Source organism: Rhinatrema bivittatum, chromosome 16, assembly GCF_901001135.1.
Source record: "Rhinatrema bivittatum chromosome 16, aRhiBiv1.1, whole genome shotgun sequence".
Taxonomy (NCBI): domain Eukaryota; kingdom Metazoa; phylum Chordata; class Amphibia; order Gymnophiona; family Rhinatrematidae; genus Rhinatrema; species Rhinatrema bivittatum.
The window spans coordinates 33,708,144-33,720,769 of NC_042630.1; the positions used below are offsets into that span (position 1 = coordinate 33,708,144).

General features: G+C 46.5%; 1 protein-coding gene across 1 annotated transcript; it reads left to right on the forward strand.

The window, feature by feature from the left end:
* Positions 1–769: 769 nt before the first annotated feature.
* On the forward strand, positions 770–3,384 carry PIGM (phosphatidylinositol glycan anchor biosynthesis class M). The gene has a single exon (XM_029581377.1). The coding sequence runs from the start codon at positions 1,904–1,906 to the stop codon at positions 3,182–3,184; it is 1,281 nt and encodes a 426-aa protein (XP_029437237.1). The 5' UTR covers positions 770–1,903; the 3' UTR covers positions 3,185–3,384.
* The last annotated feature ends 9,242 nt before the right edge of the window (positions 3,385–12,626 follow it).

Below are 12,626 nucleotides of genomic sequence, written 5' to 3' on the forward strand. Positions count from 1 at the left end.
CTCTCTGGAAGTTTGTGGGACTTGTGTCAGGAGAAAAGTTTTGTGGGCACCCTTCCTGCCCAGGAGTAGGAAGAAAATAGGATTTTTGTTATTTTCTCTCTGCTGTGCTGATTTTTGGGACCTGAAAGATGTAGTTACCATTGGAGAAGAGAACTCACAGGCTGAGACAGTACAGTATGCTCCGGTGGAGCTCCTGTGTTAACCCGCGTTTGGACGCGTGTTTTCTACACGTTAGCTTTACCCCTTATTCAGTAAGGGGTAATAGCGCGTCGAAAACGTGCGGCCAACCCTCCCCCCCCCCCCAAAACTAATAGCACCCGAATGCATGTTGATGGCCCTATTAGTTATTCCTGTGCGATTCAGTAAGTAAAATGTGCAGCCAAGCCGCACATTTTACTTTCAGAAATTAGCGCCTACCCAAAGGTAGGTGTTAATTTCTGCCGGCACCGGGAAAGTGTACAGAAAAGCAATAAAAAATGTTTTTCTGTACACCCTCCGACTTAATGTCATGGCGATATTAAATTGTTCCCAAAATTTAAAAAAAAAAAAAATTTAAAATCAGCCCGCGGCTTGAAAACCGGACGCTCAATTTTGCTGGCATCCGGTTTCCGAATCCGTGGCTGTCAGCGGGCTCGAGAACCGACGCCGGAAAAATTGAGCGTCGGCTGTCAAACCCGCTGACAGCCGCCGCTCCTGTCAAAAAGGAGGCGCTAGGGACGCGCTAGTGTCCCTAGCGCCTCCTTTTACCGTGGGTCCTAATTAGCATATTTTTCTTTACTGGATCGCGCGCCCAGGACACTGGCCTGGGCGCTCGCTGCTCTTCTTTCTGTATCGGCCTGTCAGAGTTTTCAGTGACATCTGAAGAGAATAGAGGAGAGACTATCAACCCCTCACAGTAGTCTCTAACCTGGAAAAAAAGCAAAGATTGAGAGGATTAAATTGTGGACACCAGAAGCAGACCTCCGATATTTCTTGGAAAGGGAGAACTGCTTAAACTAGGCGACCCTCATTCCACCCCTGGATACCTGGGGAGGAAGACACTTACACAGGGCAAGCTGGATTTGGATTTTAAGCGGAACATGGATGTAGCACTGGGTAAGTGTGCTTGAGGCCTACTAATAACCATTGACTTATTGTCATCCCGTTGTTAACCGCTACAGATGTGGATGGCATGGCTGCAACAGCATATGGAAGTGAGGGGCACAAGCCCCCAAGTTCTACCCGTAGCTACGCCCCTACTGCCTTGGTGTCCGAATGCTTTAGCCACCCTCGACAAAGCTGGGAAGGGGGGCCCGAGGAAGCACCAGCAAATAGCAACGATAGACACGTGAAAGAGAGAAATAGGAAGCGCAGCAAGAATTTATTCCGCCAAATTTGGCATTTCTCGCGGTCCTCTGCCGCCGGGCTGAAAGCGGAAAGATGTGCGAATCGGGCACCGGGGAACTGTAAAATCTGCAGGCGCTGCTCTGGCTCGATGCCTCTTCCCTGCGCACAACGTTCAGTCACGTGACACTGGAGACTCAGCTCACACTTCCGGGTTGACTTACGAACGTTTTCTACAACACCAAGGCGGGTGCAATATTCCTTCTTCCGCGATAAGGTTGCTGCTGGTGGCTCCTTACCTCTTGGAAAATAATAGTGAAAAAAATAATAGATAAATACTGAAGTGCCGAATGTTTCTTGATGAAGTGGTAGAAGTAGAATTTCTGCTTCAACAGAAGAATGCTATCACAAATTGTTCACGAAGGAAACACAAGACAAAGCCATCTTATTTCATAATTTACATCACTTGGGAATATCCTGTTTGAGAACAACTTCTTCTGACTTTGCTGATCAGCTATAATTTTGTTGTTACAAACATTATCTTAGATTTTCAGACATCTGGATAAAGCATAAAATAAAAATGCCCTCCCAGAAGACATTTAGGAAGAAAGGTCTGAGCACTGTCCTGTGGCCACAGGTTTTCTTTGGCATAGCCTTCAGAATTTTTCTTGTCTTCTATGGAGTGTATCAGGATGGGACTATGTTGGTGAAATATACAGATATTGACTACCATGTGTTTACAGATGCTGCCAGATTCATCACACAGGGTAGTTCACCATACCAGAGATCCACATATCGTTATACACCCCTGTTGGGATGGATCCTAACACCAAACATCTACTTTACAGAACTGTATGGGAAATTTCTCTTTATATCATGTGATTTGATAGCTGCATATCTCATGTATAAAATTTTAATGCTTCAGGGTCTGGATAATGGAAAAGCAATTTGGTACTGTGCTTTCTGGCTTTTCAACCCCTTGCCAATGGCAGTGTCCAGCAGAGGAAATGCAGAGTCTATATTAGCAGTACTTGTGCTTGCTATGCTGTATTACGTGCAGATAGGTCACATATTGAAAGCATCTCTACTCTATGGGCTTTCGGTACACATGAAGATTTATCCTGTGACTTATTTCCTGCCCATAGTGCTCCATTTGCAGGCTGAGAGGTGTCCTGGGAAAGGAAGAGGCCATGCAGACCAATCTAAATGTCGACCATTGCATCATTGCTGGGAACGTTTTCTAAGGCTTCTGAACAGAGATGTACTATTGTTTGGGACTATTGCTGGAATTACTTTTTCTGTCTTAAACTTCATATTTTACTACAGGTATGGCTGGGAGTTTTTGGAGCACACCTATTTATATCATATGACTAGACGGGACATCCGCCACAACTTCTCCTGCTATTTCTACATGCTGTACTTGACTGCGGCTAGTGACTGGACGTCTGTCCTGGGACTGGCTGCTTTCCTGCCTCAGTGCATCCTGCTTATAGCTGTGTCTTTGGCGTATTACAAGGACCTCGTCTTCTGTTGTTTTCTTCACACTGCTGTTTTTGTCAGTTTTAACAAAGTGTGCACATCACAGTACTTCCTTTGGTACCTCTGCTTGTTGCCCCTGGTAATGCCAGCTTTGGTAATACCATGGCATCAGGGTGTTCTCCTTCTCATGCTGTGGTTCATTGGACAGGCACTTTGGATGATTCCTGCTTACTTTCTGGAATTTAAAGGACAGAACACTTTTTTACTTATTTGGCTAGCTGGCTTGCTTTTCCTGCTTATTAACAGCTTCATTGTAGTCCAAATTATTGCTCACTACCAAAAACAGAGACAACAGCCAAAACCACTTGAAAAACAGAATTAGTGAACACTGAATAGTCCTGAACACAATTCAGTAGCCTCCTAAATATTACTATTTTAGATGGTTTATTTTGCATATTCATGTAATTTTTTTTCTACTTTGACTTATGTGATTCTCCTTTTATTAAAATTATGGCAAGGGGAATATTTTTTACTTTAGTAGCCTTAGTAAGACGTCTTGGGAAATGATCTGCTTAATTTTCTTACTTTTTGAAGAGGCAATACATATTCTGCATCAGCTCTCATTTTTAACAGGTGGCTTAAGACTCCTACTTTTTCAGTGCAAAGTAGCAGGGATTGTCCTCAGCTCATAGCTCAGATCTTAGCTTGGACCTTACCCTAAAGGCTGGGAAGTGATCACACTACCAGCATGGATTGAATGGTCTCTCACCTGTGTGTGACTTTTTCTGTATGGTTCCATGGCGTTCCTGCTACACTTGGGATTGGACTTGAGCCTATTCTAAAAGTGACACACTGATCAAGGGTTTGCACCGGCAACTGCTGGTGCTGTTACATGCTTTTTATACTATAATAATGTGTTTTCCAAGAACACGAAAAAAAAGGGTCAGAATTTTGGACAGGGAAGTTCTCACAAGCAACAAAGCATAAAAATAAAAAATCCTTATTCCCAATTTTGGATCTTCTAGGTATTTCAATACTTTTCTTAGGCCTCATTTAACAAAACAAATAATTAAAGAGCAATAAAATGGGGAAGAGAAGGTGGCTATCTTATTTCCCACCAGCCCTAATTTCTTTCATGGATGCATGCAAATATGTCTGATTCTTTGAAGGGATGCATGGAGTATGTCTCAAAGTCCAGCATTGAACGAGTGACCTTGCAAATATTAAGGGGCAATTTTAAAGCACCATGATGTTTTGCAAAGTGCATAGGTACTTTAACCTACAGCTTTTGCACCACTTCTGAAAATTACCTAGGGAAAAAGAGATTTGCACCTGCTTTTTCTGCAGACACTTTTTCCCTTTCGAACAATGGATATAGTTTTGAAAATTTAAAACTCCACGTATTGAGGCATTCTGCAGTTTGTCCATGCCCCAAGGAATGCTTTCGCTGAACTGAAGGTAAAACAAAGTGTACTTTTACCCTCCGGGAGGGTGGGCAATTTTCAGACAGTTGATTTACAAGGGTAAATAGCCACCTGCATAAATGGCTTTTGAAAATTGAACTCAAATTATTTTTTGCACCAACTTATAACAGTAAAGACTAAAATGTTGAAAAGGAAGTTTGAAATACATGAGCAACACTGTACTATTGTCCAAGATTTCTTGAGGAATAAAAGAAGTGATTGCTTCTGCCACTCTGAAACAACAAACCCCTTGTAGTATTGTCAGCGGAGGCATTGCATTACCATTAATACTCTGGTAAAACCACAGCTGTTTGTCCTGAACTGGAAGCAAGCATGAGTTAAGAGACAGCAGATTAGCAACAATGGGGAATATCCATGAAAAAAAATTGGCTGTATTTCATAGTAACATAATATTTCCTAGTGTGTAGCCAGATGGATTCAGGACCAATGTGTACTGTGCTCTCCTGACAGCAGATGGGAGACAGAGTCAGAATTCAAAGCTGATATCAGCCTACATATACCCGTGCAGCGTGCTTAGCTCTTCAGTATTTCTCCGTTTCCACAGCAGATGCGGACACTATCCCAAACAAGAATAGTGTTACATTTACAGCAAGAAAGAAAATTTACCTTAAGAAGAGACCCCCGCTTCTCCTGCGGTCCCTCCTCCAGTCGAGACTTTCCTGAGGTCGATTCTCGATATCCCTCAGAGGCGAGCCTTGGTCCGATGGCCGAATCCCGGCGTGGATTTAGCCCCAGGGTAGCTGAAAGGCAGCGGATGCAGATTCGAGCGCGGCGGTGAAGGTATTTCCCTCTCCCCCCACAGCTGGAGACCGCCCGGCATGCGACCGGTAAGCGCTGAGACCAGGTAAGGTAGAAACCTTTACTTCTAAGTCTCCGGTCTCCAAGGCTCGAATAGCCGTACTGTCCTTCCTCCGACGAGGCTTTTAAAATCGTGTTGAGCAGCCCTCCTTGGGCAGGCCCCGATTCGGTACGAGGGTCCACACACGTGGAGGCCCTCCAGGGTGGGGGGTCACCATCTTGTTTTTGGGGTTGTTGGCATCATTTTCGCCTCAACTGGCAGTACGCGCAGGGCAGGCCGAAGGCCCAAAGCGCCTAACTTAAACGCTTATCTAAGGGGTGAGCGCACAGCAGCGCGCACATCTAGCTTTTGTGCACAGCGATGCGCACCACTAGGCCGCACGCACAGTGACGCGCACAACTGTGCGCATAACTGTGCTGCGTGCATAAACTCTGCTGCCCACACGCATAGCTTCTATGCCTCCACTCACAACCAAGCGCATCCACGTGCATAACTCATGCACAGGTGAGTTTTCAAGCCTGACACGCTCACAAACAATGGCACCACCATCCAAAAAAGCCAAGGGCCCCTTCCTTTGCCCAGCCTGCCACTTAAGAGCCATGCAGCCTGGATTGGAATCCCTCCTGTGCCAACAGTGCGAACAGAATCGGGGTGAACCGAATCAAGACCCTCTACAGCCAGGAGAGGGATCCGGAACCACTGATGATGGCATCCCGGACCTAAGTATTTCCAACTCGGCGTCCCCACCGGAAAATTCCTCTGGGGCTACCACTGCAACCCCTCCTGGGCTTAACATGGATCCAGGAACCTTCTTTTGGGTGGAATTTTTCAAAGGGCTGCAAACTTTTGTCCAGGCACAACCAGCCCCTGCTGCCCACCTGACTCAAACCCGGCCGGAAGCACAAGCCCTTCCCAGCACCTCCCGGGCTTCTCGAGACATGCTTTTCCTAACCAGGAGCCTATCTGATGGGGATCCAGATACCTCAGAGGACGAAACCAATTCCCTGGAAGAAGGAGAAATTCCCCCCAGGGATGGAGCCATACCGAACCATGCTCCGATTCTTCCACAAGGACGAATTACCAACCCTAGTGTCCCAGACTATGAAGACACTGGGCCTTCCAGGCATGGAGCCCACAGCGGAACCAAAGAAGAATCCCATGCTGGTGTATCTCCGTAAGGCCTCATGCTATTTTCCCATGCTGGAGTCCTTAAGGAACTGATTGACCTGGAATGGAATGTTCCAGAGGCCACTTTCAAAGGGGAACGGGCACTAGAAACCCTATACCCGCTGGAACCCACGGCTAAGGAACTTCTACATTTCCCCAAAGTGGATGCTATGCTCTGTGCAGTCTCAAAACGCACTACGATCCCAGTGGAGGGAGGAGCGGCACTGAAGGATGCCCAGGATAGAAGGCTGGAAGCCATCCTTAAGCAGTCCTTTGATGTATCAGCAATGACGCTACAATTGCTTCCTGCTGCGCTTTAGTGGCACGTTCCTGTTTGAACCTCATCAGAGACGCAACCACGCCTGGAGAAGCGATGGAACCTGCGGTCTCCTTCCTCACCGATGCTACCGCAGACCTCGTACGCACCTCGTCCAGGGATGTCACCGCCGCAGTGGCGGCAAGAAGATAATTATGGCTCCAGAATGGGTCGGCTGACGTGACTTCCAAAGCGAACCTTACAAAAATGCCTTTTAAAGGATCCCTCCTGTTCGGGAGTGAACTGGAGAAATTAGCCAACAAATGGGGTGAATCTCCAGTACCCCGATTACCTGAAGACAGGAACAAAAGAACATATCAGCGGTCCTCCCCCAGAAGAACCAAGGACAGAGGATCACAGCGCTTTAAACCTTACAAGAATACACAGTCCCAAGCACCTCGTCCTTCAGGAAGGTCTCAGTCCTTTTGGAACAGGCACATTAAGAGAGGAGCAAGCTCAGGGGCAGGCCCCAGCTGGACCCCACAATGAGAAGATGAAGACCCATCCACAGGAAGAAGACATAGGGGGCAGACTTACCCTATTCTACCAAAGATGGGTCAAGATAACTTCGGACAAGTGGGTCCTAACTATCATTTGAGAGGGGTACTCTGGAATTCCAAAGCATCCCCCCAGACAAATTTATGAGATCTCCATGTCACTCTGACTCCAAGAGACTGGCAGTGGAAACCACACTAGCAAGACTACTCAGCCTGAAGGCAATAGCTCTGGTGCCCACGCTTCAACAAAATACTGGCCACTATTCCATCTATTTTATCGTTCCCAAGAAAGAAGGAACATTCAATTATCAATTCAGGGCCTTACCCTTCAGACTAGCCACCGCCCCAGAACCTTCACCAAAATCATGGTGGTAGTGGCGGCAGCACTGAGGAAAGAAGGAGTCCTGGTACATCCTTATTTGGACGATTGGCTGATCAGAGCAAAGTCTCCGGAGGAGAGTCGCCACACGACCACCAGAGTCAAGAATCTACTACAAGAACTTGGGTGGGTTGTGAACACAGCCAGGAGCTGTCTACAGCCCTCCCAGTCACTAGAATACCTGGGAGTCTGGTTCAATACCAAACAGAACAAGGTCTACCTTCCCCCTCCACGGAGAAGGAAGCTGATGGGTCAATTACAAAAACTGTTGACCTCGGTCCGCCCCAAGGTATGGGACTACCTCCAAGTCCTCGGCCTCATGACATCAACTCTGGAAGTTGTTCCGTGGGCAAGGGCCCATATGCGGCCGCTACAATGTTCCCTACTGTCACGATGGAACCCAGTGTCCCAGAACTACTCAATTTGCCTCCAGCTACCGACAGAGGTTCGGGAGCAGCTTCATTGGTGGGTACAGGAAGAGCACCTAAGCAGAGGCATACATAAACCTATCCGCACCGAAGTGGATCTTGCTCACCACGGATGCAAGCCTGCGAGGGTGGGGAGCCCACTGTCAGGAACTGACGGCCCACGGACAATGGGACAAAGAAGAGGCGGGATGGAACATAAACTGCCTAGAAGCTCGAGCGGTCAGACTAGCCTGCCTATGATTTATTTATTTATTTTTATTTTTATTTTTTCAGCCACAGTCTCCGAGGCGAGTCCATCAGAGTCATGTCGGACAACGCAATGACCGTTGCCTACATCAACCGCCAGGGCGAAACCAAGAGCCAGCAGGTGTCTCTAGAAATTGACCCCCTCATGGAGTGGGCGGAAATAAATCTACAAGTGATTTCAGCTTCCCACATCGCGGGAAAAGACAACAGCCGCAGATGAGAACCACAATCTCAGGGAATCAACACTCTCATCCAGACCTGGCCGGAGGAAAGCCTCCTGTATGCCTTCCCACCCTAGCCTCTACTGGGCAGGGTCATCCACAAGTAGAACACCACAGGGGACTAGTCCTACTAGTTGCCCCGGATTGGCCAAGAAGACCATGGTACGCGGACATGCGAAGACTATTGGTGGGGAATCCTCTGCATCTACCGCCATACAGGGACCTGCTTCAGCAGGGACCGATCTCACACGAAGACCTGTCTTGATTCTCTCTTACGGTATGGCCCTTGAGAGGACTAGCCTAAAGAAGCGTGGCTACTCAAAACCAGTGATTGACACCCTGCTTCGGGCACATAAGTTCTCCACATCTCTGTCTTACATAAGGATCTGGAGAGTATTCGAAGCTTGGTGTGAAGATCGCGGTCTCCTCCCGAGAACAGTCAAGATTCCCATGATCCTAGAATTCCTACAGTACGGCATGCAGAAGGGGTTGCCCCTCAACTCCCTCAAGGTCCAAGTCGCAGCTCTGGCCTGTTTCAGGTCCGAAGTGGATGGTATCAGACTATCAACTCATCCTGATGTGTCTCGTTTCCTGAAAGGGGTCAAACAACTCCGACCACCACTAAAGTGGCCAGAGCCTCTATGGAACCTCAACCTAGTACTAGACTTCCTAGCAGGGGAGTCCTTCAGACCAACAAATGCCCTGTCTCTATGTCTCCTGACCTTAAAGACAGTGTCCTTGATCGCAATATGCTCAGCCCGGCGCATCTCCAAACTTCAAGCATTATCCTGTCGGGAACCATTCCTCAGGTTCACTCTGGGCACCATACAGCTGCGTACGGTACCATCCTTCCTTCCGAAAATGGTTTCCCAGTTCCATATGAAACAGACCATATCCTTACCATCACCAGATGAGCACAGGGATTCGGAAGACTCACGACTCCTTCGCCACCTAATGTCGGCAGAATCCTAGTCCAGTACCTGAAGAGATCAGAATCCTTGCGCAAAAACTGACCACCTGTTCGCTCTTCACAGCGGGGAAGAAACAAGGGGAAGCAGCATCACGGGCCATCATAGCCCACTGGATCAAGGAAGTTATTAATGCTGCCTACATAGAGGCAGGAAAACCATTACCTCTACAGGTCAAGGCGCATTCTACAAGGGCCCAGGCAGTCTCCTGGGCTGAAACCAGGCTGCTTTTGCCAGCCGAGATCTGTCGGGTGGTTACATGGTCCTCCCTACACACCTTCTCCAGGTTCTACCGCCTGGATGTTCAGGCCAGGGAGGATACAGCCTTCGCAAGGGCAGCCTCCCACCCTATAGGGGAGTAGCTTTTGTACATCCCATTGGTCCTGAGTCCATCTGCTACACGCTAGGAAATGGAGAAATTACTTACCTGATAATTTCGTTTTCCTTAGTGTAGACAGATGGACTCAGTGTCCCGCCCACGGCTGCTCCAGAAATAGAGAACCTCGGATATCAAATCTCAAGACTGAACAAGTAAGGGTAAGCCACGGCCTACCGCTAATCCAAGACACCCGCAGTTGCTCAGGTGTCGGCGTTTATTGTTTCAGTGCACTGGCGGTCTCCAGTTTCAAAAGTTTTATATATATAATCAGCTGAACCAGTTCAAGGTTAATCGAGTGTGAGCAAGAATTAAGCAACATATATCCACACTGGCTTTTCGAAGACAATACTGAAGAGCTAAGCACGCTACACGGGTATATGTAGGCTGACGTCAGCTTTGAAATCTGACTCTGTCTCCCATCTGCTATCAGGAGAGCACAATACCCATTGGTCCTGAGTCCATCTGTCTACACTAAGGAAAACGAAATTATCAGGTAAGTAATTTCTCCAATGAAGACTAGGTCCTCCCTAGCACCTTTGATACTCTTTGATTATGTTCATAGTAGCAAGCAAGGTTAATGTTACATTAATGTCTGTTAATGTTGATTCTAAGTTACACTGTAAGAAATATTAAGAAAGCAATGTCTTTTTTAGCTCCATGCTTTACTGTAAACCGATGTGATATGTCAGATCGAATGTTGGTAAATAAAAATAAATAAATAAGTAAAATCAACAAGGCCATGATTGGGGAAGTCTGAGTCAAGATGGAAAAGCAGCCTCATAAAAGTGGGTTTTTGTGCGGGATTTGAAGATAGCCAGAGAGAGAGATGATGCCCCTGCTGTGACCCCACTTCTCCTGCCCCTATGGTGCTGTCCTCCACAGCTTTCCCAGTGCACTAATAAAAAATGTATTGTTCTTTTAAGTGCACCAGAATTTGCCCTGAGCCTCCTTTCCTCTACCAAGGTCTTCATTCTCTTAGCCTACCCAATTTCATTTGTACTGATTTTGGGAAGAAGGACAATAAAAGAGCCAGACAGACAAGGCTGGGACGCGCATTTGCACTACAGGAAGAATTGCAAATAGTGACAGATTCATAGGAACCCATCAAGTCATCCTCCCTACGTGTACGCTTGCTTAACCCTACATTGGCTTTAAGAGCCTTTGGTCATCATTGATGATGACCACTGGCCCTAAGAAGGGGAGCTCCACTTCTCTCTCAGTTTATTGACAGGCTTCAACATCACATGTAATCATTTTTCTGCCAGGGCAAATAAGCAAATTAGGAGTATTTAACTTCTGGGGTAAAAATTTATGTCCCATGAGGAATTTGTAGGAGAAACAAAACAGTCAATTAAATATTTAGGCTGCTGAGACTTCAAGCCAATTCAGAGTATGTTTTGGTAACAGAAAGCTTATCTTATTGATCTTATTTTTAAGTAAATACCTGTGAAGCTGTTTGTGCTTGGCCATGAGCCATGCTGGGGACTTAACCTGTTGTACTCTACAATGAAGGAGGACTATAAAGGGCAGGAGTTCCTGGAGATGAGGATGAGATTCTGTCACAAACAAAAAACCCCCTGTATTTATTTATTTCTCTGAATCTGATTACAAGCCTCACAAAGCAAACCCTCAAGTCGAGGGACAAATTATACAGAACAATAAAACGAAATCATCACACACCTGCATAATAAAATAGAATAACAGTGCATTACGAAGCCAAACCTCAGCCTGCCTCTTCCATCCATTCTACTTCTTTCCAAATTTACGCCAGGATTGGACCTGGTTTCTGAACTGAATATAGTTTTCCTCTTTCCTAATTTTGTCTGGCCATTTGTTTCACAAAACGGGCCCAAAATAGCTGAAGACTGCTGTGCCAGAACCTTCAGAGAAGGAACCTCTAGCAACCCCTGCTGGGAAGATCTCAAATCCTGCAAAGATCCAGGCTAACACAGTGAAGATGATAAAGATTCAGGAAGATTGCAGTGCATGCATATAACAAACCAACATTAGGTCTTTGAACTGAGTTCACCTTTCATTGAAATGGCGTGACAGGCACATACCAGCCGCCCCTCTTGCCTCGGGCACCAACAGAGCATGTCTGCTTTGACTCATCATGCGCTGATAGATGACTCCAAGCCCTCAATTGCCCTCGATGAAACAAGATTTAGAACAGTTGTCTGGTAATTGGGTGGGATAGACATTTTATAAATAAATAAATAAGATCTCACTCTCTTGACTTCTTCAGTCTCAGCTCCGACCATGCTTCATCGGAGACGCTACTCTCAGTGTTACACAGTTCAAGGCCTCTCCCGATTGGCTGGAAAAGAGGGAGGGCTGACAGCAGGTGTTGGTTTCGGGCTGACCCGAATGGTGATGGGAGCTGTACCTTTGTCTTCTCCTTGCTTCTTAGACCAAAAGAGTAGACAAACCATTGACATTTCCATTTTTTAGTTCCTGCCTTCTGTATTTGCAGTTTTTTGCTGACTTCCATTTTAGTATGAGGTTTTTTTCTAACGTATTCAATTGTACATGCTGGATCTGCTTTATTCTAAGGGGTAAATTTCAAGTTTATTGATGGACATAAGATCCAGTTGTAGGCGCATCATTGGATGTTCTAAAACTGGCCCTGGCTCAGTGGGTGTAGAACTATCAGCAGATCCATTTTTGTGCCTACTTTTACATGCACTGAGAGGCTTTCTGGAGGGGGTGGGGGGTGGAGTTGGCAGTGGCACACATCCTTTTTGGATTTTTTAAATGTATGCATGGAAGTGTACAGGCCATTATGTTGCGCCTCTGAAGAGGAGGCATCACTTTATGCGACCGAATGTGTGCAGGTGCATGGTCAACGACCTGAGGGGTTGCATAAGTTCTGCATAACGTCCTGCAGACTTTAACGGCTGTGTGGTCTGTTTGAAATTTACACTGAAAAAAAGAAGTTAA

Excerpts from the sequence above, each read along its gene's own strand:
- PIGM (XM_029581377.1), top strand. The coding sequence starts at position 1,904 with ATGCCCTCCCAGAAGACATTTAGGAAGAAAGGTCTGAGCACTGTCCTG.